At 40.0% G+C, this 17091-nt stretch overlaps 1 protein-coding gene across 2 annotated transcripts in view; it reads right to left on the reverse strand.

The window, feature by feature from the left end:
* slc12a2 (solute carrier family 12 member 2) overlaps positions 1-17091 on the reverse strand; it is a 220522-nt gene that overhangs the window by 84335 nt on the left and 119096 nt on the right. For both annotated transcript variants that reach the window (XM_034192967.1, XM_034192966.1), the window contains exons 5-13: positions 15909-16048; positions 14879-14989; positions 14581-14689; positions 11386-11510; positions 10135-10219; positions 9842-10002; positions 9638-9745; positions 597-720; positions 293-394 (exon numbers count right to left, since the gene is read on the reverse strand). In XM_034192967.1, coding sequence (XP_034048858.1) covers positions 293-394; positions 597-720; positions 9638-9745; positions 9842-10002; positions 10135-10219; positions 11386-11510; positions 14581-14689; positions 14879-14989; positions 15909-16048 — 1065 coding nt within the window. The remainder of the gene's footprint in view (positions 1-292; positions 395-596; positions 721-9637; positions 9746-9841; positions 10003-10134; positions 10220-11385; positions 11511-14580; positions 14690-14878; positions 14990-15908; positions 16049-17091) is intronic.

Below are 17091 nucleotides of genomic sequence, written 5' to 3' on the forward strand. Positions count from 1 at the left end.
TCTGACTCCCGTGGTGTTTTTCCCATGAGCAGCTGTAATCCATCTCGTGAGCTTCGGAATTAGCAGCTTATCTTATTGAGGCACCTGCAGTTGAAGACACGACGAAGTAATTTAGCTAATTCCTTCTGAAAGCCTCTCATTTGCCATCACCTTCATTGTTAAAGCTGATGTTTCTCATGGCTGACTGGGTGCTTTTGGGATGTGCGTTGAAGTGAGGACTCTGGTGTTAAATCCTGCCTCTAGCTCACATGTTCGACGTGTGATGTTACATCTTATTGGGCGTTTATATTACCTGGTGAGTTAGCCAATGAGGCGTGGAACACAGAGAAGTTGATCAAGGCGTAGGATGCCAAAAAAAAGTTGGAGATGATGGGAGCAATGACGTTCAGCTCAGCTATGAAAAGAAGAAAACACAGCAGGATGAACCGAAACATCTACCTGCTGTAAAAAGTCCAGGAGCTCCAGTCCTCCATCTCTCTCACCCTGAGGGTCACCACTTTTATTTTACATTCATGAACATAAAATAAAATGGTTTTTGACGAGTATATGATAACATGCATCACATCTAAACTTCAGAGTAGAAGCTCCAGTCATACCAATGAGGATGAAAGCCAGAGCGATGCCAAAGGTCAAGATGTAACCACGGAGGGGCTCATTGTTCTTGCCATAGCCTTTTGCAAACAAGCCAATTCCAGGATAGATGTTGTCCTTACATAAAGCCTGTAGAAATGGAAAAATAAAAATCACACAAATAAACATCAAGAATCACCAGGATCGCACTCACACACACTACTACTGGTGGTTGGCTCTCACTTCGTATTGTATCACTTCCTGTTCCGGAGCACAGCGGTGTTTTTCTGTATCTGTTAGCTGTTTAATCTGCGCAGTTAGATTGATCTAGTTATCTAGATTACGATTTGTTTCCCAGTGTAATCTTTACGTGCCTTAACTAAAGCACTACTCCTGCTGAATCACCTCTAAATTATTTACACATTCACTTTGGGTGTTTTTAGGAATCCGCTAGCTTAGCGTAGCTACTAGCTCTTAGCCGATTTAGCATGGCAGCTTCTCCTGTCTCTCCTGCACTTTTCTGCTCTGGGTGTGAAATGTTTAGTTATTCCTCGGCCTCCTTTAGCAGTAACGGTACTTGTAATAAGTGTAGCTTATTCGTAGCTTTGGAGGCCAGGCTGGGCGAATTGGAGACTCGGCTCCGCACCGTGGAAAATTCTACAGCTAGCCAGGCCCCTGTAGTCGGTGCGGACCAAGGTAGCTTAGCCGCCGTTAGTTACCCCCTGGCAGATCCCGAGCAGCCGGGAAAGCAGGCCGACTGGGTGACTGTGAGGAGGAAGCGTAGCCCTAAACAGAAGCCCCGTGTACACCGCCAACCCGTTCACATCTCTAACCGTTTTTCCCCACTCGACGACACACCCGCCGAGGATCAAACTCTGGTTATTGGCGACTCTGTTTTGCAAAATGTGAAGTTAGCGACACCAGCAACCATAGTCAATTGTCTTCCGGGGGCCAGAGCAGGCGACATTGAAGGAAATTTGAAACTGCTGGCTAAGGCTAAGCGTAAATTTGGTAAGATTGTAATTCACGTCGGTTACGCCAATCGGAGGTCACTAAAATTAACATTAAATCGGTGTGTAACTTTGCAAAAACAATGTCGGACTCTGTAGTTTTCTCTGGGCCCCTCCCCAATTGGACCAGGAGTGACACGTTTAGCCGCATGTTCTCCTTGAATTGCTGGCTGTCTGAGTGGTGTCCAAAAAATGAGGTGGGCTTCATAGATAATTGGCAAAGCTTCTGGGGAAAACCTGGTCTTGTTAGGAGAGACGGCATCCATCCCACTTTGGATGGAGCAGCTCTCATTTCTAGAAATCTGGCCAATTTTCTTAAATCCTCCAAACCGTGACTATCCAGGGTTGGGACCAGGAAGCAGAGTTATAGTCTTACACACCTCTCTGCAGCTTCTCTCCCCCTGCCATCCCCTCATTACCCCATCCCCGTAGAGACGGTGCCTGCTCCCAGACTACCAATAATCAGCAAAAATATATTTAAGCATAAAAATTCAAAAAGAAAAAATAATATAGCACCTTCAACTGCACCACAGACTAAAACAGTTAAATGTGGTCTATTAAACATTAGGTCTCTCTCTTCTAAGTCCCTGTTGGTAAATGATATAATAATTGATCAACATATTGATTTATTCTGCCTTACAGAAACCTGGTTACAGCAGGATGAATATGTTAGTTTAAATGAGTCAACACCCCCGAGTCACACTAACTGTCAGAATGCTCGTAGCACGGGCCGGGGCGGAGGATTAGCAGCAATCTTCCATTCCAGCTTATTAATTAATCAAAAACCCAGACAGAGCTTTAATTCATTTGAAAGCTTGACTCTTAGTCTTGTCCATCCAAACTGGAAGTCCCAAAAACCAGTTTTATTTGTTATTATCTATCGTCCACCTGGTCATTACTGAGTTTCTCTGTGAATTTTAAGACCTTTTGTCTGACTTAGTGCTTAGCTCAGATAAGATAATCATAGTGGGCGATTTTAACATCCACACAGATGCTGAGAATGACAGCCTCAACACTGCATTTAATCTATTATTAGACTCTATTGGCTTTGCTCAAAAAGTAAATGAGTCCACCCACCACTTTAATCATATCTTAGATCTTGTTCTGACTTATGGTATGGAAATAGAAGACTTAACAGTAGTCCCTGAAAACTCCCTTCTGTCTGATCATTTCTTAATAACATTTACATTTACTCTGATGGACTACCCAGCAGTGGGGAATAAGTTTCATTACACTAGAAGTCTTTCAGAAAGCGCTGTAACTAGGTTTAAGGATATGATTCCTTCTTTATGTTCTCTAATGCCATATACCAACACAGTGCAGAGTAACTACCTAAACTCTAAGTGAGATAGAGTATGTCGTCAATAGTTTTACATCCTCATTGAAGACAACTTTGGATGCTGTAGCTCCTCTAAAAAAGAGAGCTTTAAATCAGAAGTGCCTGACTCTGTGGTATAACTCACAAACTTGTAGCTTAAAGCAGATAACCCGTAAGTTGGAGAGGAAATGGCGTCTCACTAATTTAGAAGATCTTCACTTAGCCTGGAAAAAGAGTCTGTTGCTCTATAAAAAAGCCCTCCGTAAAGCTAGGACATCTTTCTACTCATCACTAATTGAAGAAAATAAGAACAACCCCAGGTTTCTTTTCAGCACTGTAGCCAGGCTGACAAAGAGTCAGAGCTCTATTGAGCTGAGTATTCCATTAACTTTAACTAGTAATGACTTCATGACTTTCTTTGCTAACAAAATTTTTAACTATTAGAGAAAAAATTACTCATAACCATCCCAAAGACGTATCGTTATCTTTGGCTGCTTTCAGTGATGCCGGTATTTGGTTAGACTCTTTCTCTCCGATTGTTCTGTCTGAGTTATTTTCATTAGTTACTTCATCCAAACCATCAACATGTTTATTAGACCCCATTCCTACCAGGCTGCTCAAGGAAGCCCTACCATTATTTAATGCTTCGATCTTAAATATGATCAATCTATCTCTGTTAGTTGGCTATGTACCACAGGCTTTTAAGGTGGCAGTAATTAAACCATTACTTAAAAAGCCATCACTTGACCCAGCTATCTTAGCTAATTATAGGCCAATCTCCAACCTTCCTTTTCTCTCAAAAATTCTTGAAAGGGTAGTTGTAAAACAGCTAACTGATCATCTGCAGAGGAATGGTCTATTTGAAGAGTTTCAGTCAGGTTTTAGAATTCATCATAGTACAGAAACAGCATTAGTGAAGGTTACAAATGATCTTCTTATGGCCTCGGACAGTGGACTCATCTCTGTGCTTGTTCTGTTAGACCTCAGTGCTGCTTTTGATACTGTTGACCATAAAATTTTATTACAGAGATTAGAGCATGCCATAGGTATTAAAGGCACTGCGCTGCGGTGGTTTGAATCATATTTGTCTAATAGATTACAATTTGTTCATGTAAATGGGGAATCTTCTTCACAGACTAAAGTTAATTATGGAGTTCCACAAGGTTCTGTGCTAGGACCAATTTTATTCACTTTATACATGCTTCCCTTAGGTAGTATTATTAGACGGTATTGCTTAAATTTTCATTGTTACGCAGATGATACCCAGCTTTATCTATCCATGAAGCCAGAGGACACACACCAATTAGCTAAACTGCAGGATTGTCTTACAGACATAAAGACATGGATGACATCTAATTTCCTGCTTTTAAACTCAGATAAAACTGAAGTTATTGTACTTGGCCCCACAAATCTTAGAAACATGGTGTCTAACCAGATCCTTACTCTGGATGGCATTACCCTGACCTCTAGTAATACTGTGAGAAATCTTGGAGTCATTTTTGATCAGGATATGTCATTCCAAGCGCATATTAAACAAATATGTAGGACTGCTTTTTTGCATTTACGCAATATCTCTAAAATCAGAAAGGTCTTGTCTCAGAGTGATGCTGAAAAACTAATTCATGCATTTATTTCCTCTAGGCTGGACTATTGTAATTCATTATTATCAGGTTGTCCTAAAAGTTCCCTAAAAAGCCTTCAGTTAATTCAAAATGCTGCAGCTAGAGTACTGACGGGGACTAGAAGGAGAGAGCATATCTCACCCATATTGGCCTCTCTTCATTGGCTTCCTGTTAATTCTAGAATAGAATTTAAAATTCTTCTTCTTACTTATAAGGTTTTGAATAATCAGGTCCCATCTTATCTTAGGGACCTCATAGTACCATTTCACCCCAATAGAGCGCTTCGCTCTGAGACTGCAGGCTTACTTGTAGTTCCTAGGGTTTGTAAGAGTAGAATGGGAGGCAGAGCCTTCAGCTTTCACGCTCCTCTCCTGTGGAACCAGCTCCCAATTCAGATCAAGGAGACAGACACCCTCTCTACTTTTAAGATTAGGCTTAAAACTTTCCTTTTTGCTAAAGCTTATAGTTAGGGCTGGATCAGGTGACCCTGAACCATCCCTTAGTTATGCTGCTATAGACGTAGACTGCTGGGGGGTTCCCATGATGCACTGTTTCTTTCTCTTTTTGCTCTGTATTCACCACTCTGCATTTAATCATTAGTGATCGATCTCTGCTCCCCTCCACAGCATGTCTTTTTCCTGGTTCTCTCCCTCAGCCCCAACCAGTCCCAGCAGAAGACTGCCCCTCCCTGAGCCTGGTTCTGCTGGAGGTTTCTTCCTGTTAAAAGGGAGTTTTTCCTTCCCACTGTAGCCAAGTGCTTGCTCGCAGGGGGTCGTTTTGACCGTTGGGGTTTTATATAATTATTATATGGCCTTGCCTTACAATATAAAGTGCCTTGGGGCAACTGTTTGTTGTGATTTGGCGCTATATAAAAAAATTGATTGATTGACTACTGTATTATTCAAATACAAGTCTATCAATGAACTGTTGACTAATAGCTTTTAACAAAAAAAACAAAAAACAAAAAAAAACAAAGAAGCTATTTCATCGTTCTTATCATGCAAATAAATATACCAACTTATCTGCTCCCCATGAAAGCACCTGAGCACGGGACACTGCTACATAAATAACATCTATTATTATTATTATTAATACTGCTACCACCACCACAGTCCAGGTAAATACAACAGTGCATGAAACCCAATTTGAGGTGCAGGAACACACTTTAGAATCACATTTTAACTGTTTATATGAACCACAGATATTAATCAATATCTCATGGCACCAGAGTCTGTCATCCATACAACTTTCATCCCACCACCTTCAGTTTTCCATGTACGATCAGGCGGAGAAGGTGATGTAAGAAGAGTTGATGTGATCTCTGATGGGGCCTGATAGATGGTCTTTTAGGGTGGCATGGGACGGAAACATCATAAAACTCTGAAAGCTGATGTAAAAGTGCTCAATTTGAATTTTGATCTTTACACAAATTGCAGTTACAGTTGCAAACATTAACATTTCAGTTTAGTACTTTGTAATCTGTGCAAAACAACTAAGTTTACTTAGTTATCAGCAATATGCTACAAAGCTAAATGTACTGGAATAAAAAAAAGTGGTTGTGGAGATCAGCGAATGCACCACTGCTATTTTAAAATCACAAATGGTGCCTGCAACAGCACACTTTTCAACCATCAACAGTGAGGCACTTTCAGTTTAGCAGTTACCCAACATAAATACCTGTGGCATGAGATTCATGTATGACACTGGCACAGTCCCCGTGGATAACACTGCTCCAATCTAGCTAAAATACCCCCTCCAAACCAAAAAAAAAAAAAAAAAATTTACAACCCCAATTCCAATGAAGTTGGGACGTTGTGCGAAATGTAAATTAAAAACAGAATACAATGATTTGCAAATCCTCTTCAAGCTATATTCAATTGAATACACCACAAAGACAAGATATTTAATGCTCAAACTGATAAACTTTATTGTTTTGTACAAATATTTGCTCATTTTGAAATGATGCCTGCAACACATTTCAAAAAAGCTGGGACAGTCGCAACAAAAGACTGGGAAAGTTGATGAATGCTCAAAGAACACCTGTTGGGAACATTCCACAGGTTAACAGGTTAATTGGAAACAGGTGAGTGTCATGATTGGGTATAAAAGGAGCATCCCCAAAAGGCTCAGCCGTTCACAAGCAAAGATGGGGTGAGGATCACCACTTTGTAAAAAAATGTGTTACAGTTTAAGATCAATGTTTCTCAAAGTTCAGTTGCAAGGAATTTAGGATTCCATCATCTACAGTCCATAATATAATCAGAAGATTCAGAGAATCTGGAGAACTTTCTACACGTAAGTGGCAAGACCGAAAACCATCACTGAATGCCTGCGACCTTCGACCCCTTAGGCGGCACTGCATTAAAAAACGCCATCGATGTGTAAAGGATCTTACCGAGTGGGCTCACTTCAGAAAACCATTGTCAGTTAACACATTTCGTTAAAACTCTACCATGCAAAGTAAAAGCCATACATCAACAACATCCAGAAACACCGCCGCCTTCTCCAGGCCTAAGCTCATTTGAAATGGACAGACGTGAAGTATAAAAGTGTGCTGTGGTCTGATGAGTCCACATTTCAAATTGCTTTTGGAAATCATGGCTGTCATGTCCTCTGGACAAAAGAGGAAAGAGACCATCCAGACTGTTACCAGCGTAAAGTTCGAAAGCCAGCATCTGTGATGGTATGGGGGTGTGTTAGTGCCCATGGCATGGGCAACATACACATCTGTGATGGCACCATCAATGCTGAAAGGTACATCCAGGTTTTGGAGCAACACATGCTGCCAAGCAATGTCTTTTTCAGGGACGTCCCTGCTTATTTTAGTAAGACAATGCCAAGCCACATTCTGCACGTGTTACAACAGCATAGCTTCCTAGTAAAAGAGTTTGGGTACTAGACTGACCTGCCTGCAGTCCAGACCTGTCACCTATTGAAAATGGGTGGTGCATTATGAAGCGCAAAATACGACAACGGAGACCCCAGACTGTTGAACAACTGAAGTCATAAATCAAGCAAGAATGGGAAAGAATTCCACCTACAAAGCTTCAACAATTAGTGTCCTCAGTTCCCAAACGCTTATTGAGTGTTGTTAGAAGGAAAGGTGATGTAACACAGTGGTAAACATACCACTGTCCCAGCTTTTTTGAATCTTCTGATTATATTATGGACTGGAGATGATGGAATCCCTAAATCCCTTGCAATTGAACGTTGACAAACATTGTTCTTAAAGTGTTGGACTATTTTTTCATGCAGTTGTTCACAAGTGGTGATCCTCATCCCATCTTTGCGTGCAAACGGCTGAGACTTTTGGGGATGCTCCTTTTATACCCAATCATGACACTCACCCATTTCCAGTTAGGTGTTCTTCGAGCATTCATTAACTTTCCCAGTCTTTTGATGTCCCGTCCCAACTTTTTTTGAAACGTGTTGCAGGCATCCATTTCAAAATGAGCAAATATTTGCACAAAAATAATAAAGTTTATCAGTTTGAACATTAAATATCTTGTCTTTGTAGTGTATTTAATTGAATATAGGTTGAAGAGGATTTGCAAATCGTATTCTGTTTTTATTTACATTTTACACAACGTCCCAACTTCATTGGAATTGGGGTTGTAAATCAAATATTTTCTATTCAATTCAAATTTATTTATATAGCACATTTAAAACACAGCTGCAGCTGACCAAAGTGCTTCACAATAACAGCAATACAAAAGTGTAAAATATTAAAGGAAAAGAATAAAATAAATAATCTAAAAATACAGAGCAAAATAGCAGAGCAGAGCATACACTTCTAGTAAATGTATTAAATAAATTAAAGTATATAAAACCTCCAAAATTACAACAGATAACTATTTTAGTATGTTTCTTTAGTTACAGTATTTATGAAATACGAATTGATAAATAAAATACTTTATTATAATCACAGCCAATGAATTTAACTATAATCTGGTGAGTTAGTGTTAGTCTTAGTGTTGCATTAGAGCACTTATTAATAAAATATAGGAAAAAAGCAAGAGATGGATTACTTCAGTGCACAGAGTCAACAGATTTTAAACGTGAACAATTTGTGTGATATTACAGAAAGGGATTAAGCTACAACCTCTGAAAAAGTTTACTTTTTAAGATGCCAAAGGAGCCAGGATTTCCTGTTTTAACATAACGCAGTGCAAAATGCTAAAACTCAGTTGTATCTTTCAATGAAGTAAATTGAGTCCGTGATGTTAGCACTGAAAAACAACCGCGCTTCAGGTTGTCGTCTGCAGCCTCACACAGCAGATGACAGACTGCTGTTTCTGTAATGGTTCTTCTCCTGCTGACATGTGAATGCAGCAATAGGCGTCACACTACATGATGCTAATGTTAGCATAAGTCCAGTGCCTCCTTTCTGAGCAATGGGATTTCTAATGTACTTAAACACACATACTTAAGAGTTACAATTTTTTCTTACTTTTATGTAATTTTGTATTTCCCTTTTATGTTTCTGTGGTCTTTAAGCCGACTGACCAACCGATAGGGCATTAGAGCATTATGGTATAGACTGATTAAGTACCTTGACCCCGTAAGACTTCCTGGACACAGCTTCACCCCAAAACATTAAAATCCCCGGTGTCGCAAACCGAATGGTCCGCCCTACCTCCACTGTGCGCATGTGTCATTTCAGAGCCATTTCTGAGACAAAGTCTCTTCACTCAAAGTGATCAAATGTATTAATGTGATTATTAACCATCAGTTGATAAAGGTAAAACCTCTTGAATCATTCTAAAGTCAGTTTTAAGCAGAAACCAGGCTGTTTTAAGCAGAAACAAGGTGATACTCTGTGACACTTTGAAATGACGGACGCGCAGTGAACGCATCAGCTAGCAGCTCGTGTAGCTGCGGCGCTCTGATCACTTCATCTTTTATGATGAAATAATGCTGAATTTATGTGTAAATGATGGCTGTACAAAAGCTTCAGATATCTGTTGCTGAGATAGATGATGACTGGAGTGCAGTTTGAAGCAGAAACGAGGTGATAGTGAATCGCAGCTAATGACACATACACAGTGAAGGCAGGGTGGACCAAATTTTAGGGGGGACTGGTAAACGATCATCAGCGCAATTCGTCTACACCTTACCTGAAACACCTTTGGTGCGCTAACCAAAGACGCCAGAGCAGAAGACAGAGTAGCAGAGAAGATTCCAGCTGAGATGACGGGCCCAAACCCAGAAACCAGACTCATCATCTGCAGACAATTATTTTATTCAGCTCATGCACCTCAAAGGGAACAATGCTTTTAAAGCACCTGTTCAAACACTGATATTGTGGTGGTGCCACTTACCTGAAAGTCATTATGCAGTCCGTAGTCGCATTTGATGTGTGGTTTTTTACAATAAGAGAAATCAAAGCCAAATTTGCAAGAAGCGTCTGTGCAGTTCGTAGTGAGCAGTGAACTGATGCTGTCATTCATATTTCCAGTGGCATCTCTCACAACACAGGAGCCTGGTGCAACAAAAGACCACTGCAGAGTTATAACATAAGGTGGAAGATAAATTTGTGGTGTAGATAAAAAAATAAAAAGAACATCTGTTGGAATAAAGAAAGATCACGCATAGTGAGCCAGTACAACTGCACCTGTCGAAACAGCAACTCCAAGGTACACAAGTCCTGTGATCAATATGGCCAGAAGTGTTCCTCTGGGAATAGCCATCTGTGGGTCCTGTCAACAAAAGCAAAACAGATGGATGACAGCAAGCCAAAACAACACCACCCACACTGACTTTTCTCAGCTCTGAGGTAACGCATACCAACTTGAGCTGTTTCCACGCATTTCACCATTTATAACAAAGTAAATAAAAGGCTACAGCACCACTCGTGTACTGATGTACAACAAGGATGCTGTCGCAGCTCCTCGCGCTGCCTGCAGGTCATATCGTGAACACTGCAAATCCTCTGCTGCCCTCACACACCAAAACTACCCGTCTGTGTCCTTAGAAAAGACTCTTCACCTGTATTGTCTCAGTCTAAACAGCCTTGATGGGGATGTAACCTGTAACAGATTGGTGTCCCATTCAGAGGGAGTCATAGACTCTCATATCCATTTCACACTGCAGTACTAGGGGATAAGAACTGGCTCAATGGCCCTCAGAGTGTGTATAGGATTTCCTTCTTTGTTTAAAGGATAAATGAAAAGGCGCAGCAGAAAACACAAACAGCAAAAAGAATTGTTTTAATAAACACGCTCATTTTCATTTTGTTCATAAACTTAAAACTAAAAATCAGCTGCTTTTTGGAAAATAACATCAAATTATGGATCTAATTTAATGTTATCAGCTTGTACACCCACAGCATAAAGTAACTGTCAATGAAAATGTGCATGTCGATCTGGATCCAAGTTAGAAAGTTTCTAATAGGGCCTCTAATATTTTTGTGAATCGTGTCGCTGCCTGTGATCTCCTCCACTCTGGTTTGGTTCCACTCAGGCGTTTCCAATCTGCTGTAGTTATCCTTGGGTCTGTTGCTGGTATAGTGCAGCAGCTAAGAGAATATTTAGAGTGGAATCCTGCAAATGGTGATGCAAACATCAAATTTGGCCTAAATACTCCTTAGACTCTTTGGAAATAACTGATTAGCCACCCGAATTTTCAACAGGCAGGCAGGTAGGGGTCAACTGAAGAATTCCACAGGGGTCAAAATTAAAAGATGCTCTAATTCTATTGAAAACTATATCATATTATTCGTGTGATCATAATGATTCCAATAAGGTATCATTTGGACTATCTGTGACTGAATGTTATGGAGTTATGGGGTAAAAACAGCAAGAATGGTGACAGATCAGTTTCGGTTTGTTCACTATGGTTACTTTAAATGACATTTGACACTTACAGCGAGGTCTCCTGAAATGTTGGCCCCGGCCAGAATGCCAGTGGCAGCTGGGAAGAAGATGGCAAATACGGAGAAGAATGTTTCTCCTCGGAAGTTCGGACCCATGTTCTCCCACATGATTGAACCTGACGTAGAACCATAGAAAGATACAGCTGAAAAATGCAAGACACACTAGAAATGAGACATCAGTCACACACGACAGAAGAGTGTTTCCTCAGCCGACACTGGCCTTGTTGTATCTAGGCAAGTTTCAAGATTAAACACTGAGCACAGCCATGGGTGCGTCCTGGAGCCAGGGTCTAGGGCCCTGTGGGGCCCCAGAATTAAATTTTTATCTAATGATACTTTTTCAGCATCTCCTGGAAGAACAAATCTCAAAATGAGTGGATATTTAAATTATCCTACATTCAACCTTTTATTTGACCTGTCAATGATGATGTTGAAATAACAGAATATGATGTGGACATAGGACCTGGAATAATTTTAATTGTAAACCAAATTATGCATTAGCTCAGAACAATTAAACTACATGAAATTTATTAAGACTGAAAAGACTGTTACAGCATTTCAAAAACCATAGCTAAAGTTTGGAGAATATTTGGAAAATCATGGTAAAATATTAATAACATTCCTTAGAGTAAAAGGTCACTTATATTCTTGTGTAATTCATGCAGCCTAAATCCATTCAAAGCCACAATGTCTTTTTTACAATGAAAGAAAGTCTAGATTAGTGAAAAAAGTCACATAATCTTGTCTAAAATCCTGTTTGAACAGCAGAATGTTTATTTTCCAGGGAGAGAAAAATTCTTACCGTGTTTTCCTGAGAGGGCACAGGTCACTTTTCCCGTTTCTTTTATCTTTCAGGTGTGTTGATGAAGCCAGCGACAATTCCACAGATTCTTGTCCTTATAAGACTTGTTCAAACAGTCTTTCTCGCCATCTTCTCTCTGTGCGACGGTGCTCCGTGACACAGACATGCTGCACAATTCTTCTTTTATAAACTTGAAAGCTCTAAAAATTTGGGATGTCCACATGCTAAGTTTAGGTTAAGCGTCGCACAGGAGCCACACAGCATCACTGCAGCAGCCAACCAGTCCTGCTTTACAACAACTGTCGTAACAGTGATGCTTTGAGTGGCATTTTTCCTCCGCGAAACTCCACGGATCCGAGGAAACTGATTAGTATCTGTAACACAGATCAGTGTCCACGGACTTATAAAACTTACACAATGTTGTAAAAAAGAGAACGCTTTGCGATAAGCATCTTGAGTACAACCCCCCCCCCATGATGAAATCCACGGAATCCCGAGGATTTTTCACAGCCCTGGGTATGCTCCCCCCCACCTTCTGACATATATGCGTGTACTTGAAACATGCTATGCCAGTCTTATGTGCAAAACCATGTCAGTCTTATGTGCAAAACCATGTCAGAATAGTATCTTTGTTTCTGCAAGTTTGTATTTTTAGCAGCATTGACTTGTTTACAACACCTGTCTCTTGTTTGTCACATTCAGAATTTTCTGGGACTGCATTTGCCCAGATTTGAAACAAAAAATAGTTGCCTCTAGGGACTAGTGTCTACACATAAGTATCAATGGACCATATGCTAATTTACTAAATTCTGAAAGTTAGAAAAGGAAATCAGAAAAGCTATCTGGGACCTCAGAAAGCCCATCTGCAATTATTACTTGATCTCCAAAATCAGTCTATGCAAGCAAAATTATGTTCAGCATGAGTGTTGTCATTAGTGCCACTTATCCTAAACTTATGATCTGTTGTTTTTTCAAACTTATGCAAAAACAAATCTTGAGAAAAAAATACAGTATGCGATAGTTAATAATTAAGAGCCTGTTCTTTCATATTTATGAATACATTTTACCACATTGCAGTTTTTTTTTTATGAAAACTCAACCTATCATTCTTTCTGAGTTCTACACAAGTGGTGATACGTTATTTACACCAGGATGTTAATAAAATCAATGCTGGCTATTCTCAGAATAAAGTACTTATATCCACAGTTTCAAATTGTATAAATCAAATGGTGTCCACTTTATAGTCTTCCCAAAACATTAAAATTACTGTTCTGGATGCTCAGAATGCATTTGTGATTATCTAGAAACCGTTGGCTTCTGGGGGCCTAAAGCCACCCCCAGACCCCCGGCCTATGGACTTCAGCCCTGCGGGCCTCGCACTTTGTCCCCCCAATATCTAGTTCTAAATTGCACCCTTGAGCACAGCATGTTTTATCCAGGGTTAAGTTGTGTCAAAGAGCTACACGCGTAAATGTCTGTTTATCATAGATGTGATCAGAGTAGTACCTGATATGCTCCCCCCGCAACGACTGCCTACTCTTGAAATCAAACATCTAACAAATGACTTGTTATCCCCCAAAACCATGACAATAAGTGTTTTATTCTTGCATTTTATACATTTTTTAATTCTGGCTCAGTCTGTTACAAAAGCTAAATAAATAATTAAAATAAATCACAGCAACTGCAGCAAAGTCTGACTCCATTTCTAAAAGTTCATAAAAATCAAAGGAATCAAAACTATTTTATTTAATAAATAATAAATATTTATTTATTTAAAACTAGCTGAAAACAAAACACCGTTTTCACATTGTACAAGTCTTCATTGGGCAAACCATTGCAGCATGACCACTATGCATGAACATCCGACGAGGAAACGTACAGGCGTAATTCTGGATGATGGATTGCCAAAAAAGGCAAAACCATTGCAAGTAATGTTTATTCACCTTATTAAATTATCTTTATCAGGCCGAACCTTTAAAAGGTACTGCTGGATATTGCCATTATTAGATGATTTTGCTTTTTTCCCCCCTGTCAAAATAACGATTATTGGAGCTGAAATATAGAGAAATGTAACTGACTGATAAATCCCATATTGAATAATTTATCACAGTAGAAGTTCTGGAAATTATACTGCAATATGACTTTTTGGATGAAAATTACGCATTTAGAATAACTGACTAATCTATAAAAATAGTTTGCAAACTAGAAATTTATATAGAGCTTGATAGAGAGAGACAGCAGCAGAGATCAACCAAGAGAAATAAAGAGGTGAGTTCACCAGAAAAATAAGTCCAATAATCCTTTAGTGCCCTATGAAAATACAGTAAACATCATAATTATTCAAATAAATAAGTAAAAACGTCACCCAAGAGACACGGTCATACCATCATAGCCAAAGAAGCCCATTGCTTCCTTTGATTTGACTGGAATGAAGGTTCCGATGAAGTAATTGATGATGGCTGTGACGAGGACAACGAGCAAGAAGATCTGCGCCTACAAGGGAACAATCAGCCAAAACATTAGAATTAATTATTAATGATTAGAATTATCGTGCATGTCTACATCAATCGGTACATGTGTCAGTCAGGTTTTGACAACTGCACTGTTGTAGTGCACTTTTCCTTATAGCTTAACTCAAGACTTCATTAGAACAGAAAAGATGCCAGAGGATGTGTTCAATACCTTGGCCTCCCACTCCATTCCCGCCACTGAGATACACAAGAGAATGATGACTGTGATGGTGCCAATGATGCGGATATCATTGATTGTGTCGGTCATGACAGCATCTGCAGCCTTACAAAAATAAAAAGCATCACTTACCGTCATTCCACATGACAAATACAATATTTTCAAAGGTGTTAAAAGTCACTTATTTTTGATGTTTTTATTAGTAGTTTAAGACGCCACATGACTTATATTCCAGTGCGACTTACAAACTGAAAAATCACACATTTGTTAATAATAATGATGATGACAGGAATCAAAGCACTCAACAAAATAAGTTGAGCCTGCTTCCATCATGATCTAGACCCAGAACTGGCAGAAAATGAGTGAATGAATGATGTGTATTTTAAAAAGGTCTAGTTACTCCCCCTTGAAGTAAGTCCCTTCGGCTGCTCCCTTGTTTGCACTCGGGGTCGCCACAGCAAATCCAACGTGGATCTGCATGTTGATTTGGCACAGGTTTTACGCCGGATGCCCTTCCTGACGCAACTCCACATTACATGGAGAAATGTGGCAGGGGTGGGATTTGAACCCAGAACCTTCCGAACTGAAACCAAGCGCATTAACCACTTGGCCACCACCCCTGCTTGAAGATGTGCTGGAATTAAGTTTCACTGAAAACCAAAAAACCTTTTAGGAGTAACTGAGCTTCGGAAATCAATATCCTATGATGTAACAATTAAACACAAAAGTCCACCCTTGAAGACAACTGAGTGGAATTATCTTACTATATAACCAATCCCACCCCCTCAAATGTTAATTTGTAAAGGGTACAAGTATTTACTGCAACAAAGACTGATCTTGGGATTTTTACTAACAGAGGATTTTTCCTGAAAATGACAATTATGAAAATGACTTGGAGCTGCAGTCTATCCTGTGTGCAAAAGTTAATTAAATCCAGATCATCTTGAATTCCACTGGTTTAGGATCATGTAAATCTCAAGGGATGCACTTTAAATCACTCTGGTGAAGATGTTAAAGAACTTACAGAAAGAAGCTCCACAACAGTTTCAGCAAATCCCACCACGTACATGGCTACAGCCACAGCATTGGCAAAAGCAAAGATGAGACCAATCGAACCTCCAAACTCTGGGCCCAAACTTCTGGATATCAAATAATACGCTCCACCTGGAAAACAAAAAGAGACAAGGGCATCTTAGCTAACCGCTTAAAATGACTGACTGTAGATGTGCCGTACACAGGATGTGGAGACAAAATTGCCATTTAAAATATTAATCGAGAGCAGTGGTTCTAAAAGCTTGTTGCTCACGGGTCAGAGACCTGCACTCATTCTACTTGCCCCAGCTTGACCCCTGGTGAGGTGGATCGTGTGTGTGTGTGTGTGTGTGTGTGTGTGTGTGTGTGTGTGTGTGTGTGTGTGTGTGTGTGTGTGTGTGTGTGTTCAGCCATGAGTGTACGGAGCTTTGAGATGAATCCTGCTGTGCTTTGGCACAACATAAATTAATTGAAATTTACAGCACAGGAGCAGAAAAATGGAAACTATGCAATGCTCTGGCACACAAGAACCCAGTTTTCAGAATAAGTGCACTCAATAAGAGGCAATGATAGTAGTTAAGTACTTTTAGAATAAATACAAAGCAAACGTTAGATGTGGTGAAGAGATTAAAAAAAAAAAAAAACGTATTCAGCTTCAAGCTGGGGAGAACAGACTCCTAAAGGAGGCTTTGGACAGACAGTATATAAGAGTATAATGACTGCTTGGGTGTTTGTGTTGTAAACTTGTAAAAACACATTTTTGGGGTTTTGTACCTTTACTCAGGCCAAAGACTATTCCTTAAAAGTCACTGATTTCTTAGTGATGACACCCCCCCCACCAGACCTTTGATATATTAAATGATATGTCAATATTGCCATGATTAGTGAGGCTAACAAATTAAACTTCTCCTTACAGAGGGATGGAGTCCCTTCTGGGTCCCTTGTGTGACCAGAAAATTGGGGTGGCTGTCACAGGACGCTGAAGAAATGCACAGCCCACACCGAGTTTGTACAAGGAACGCTCAGTGGAAGCACACAGGATGCCATGGTCACCATGGTGCTGTGAATTTTTGAGCATGTCCAAAACAAATGCAGAAGGGACACAGAGGCTGGAGGACCCTCAAAGAATACACAGACAATGCCATGGTCAGCCAAAGGATGCTGAATGAACGCAC

Source organism: Thalassophryne amazonica, chromosome 17 (genome assembly GCF_902500255.1).
Source record: "Thalassophryne amazonica chromosome 17, fThaAma1.1, whole genome shotgun sequence".
NCBI classification, from domain to species: Eukaryota; Metazoa; Chordata; class Actinopteri; order Batrachoidiformes; family Batrachoididae; genus Thalassophryne; species Thalassophryne amazonica.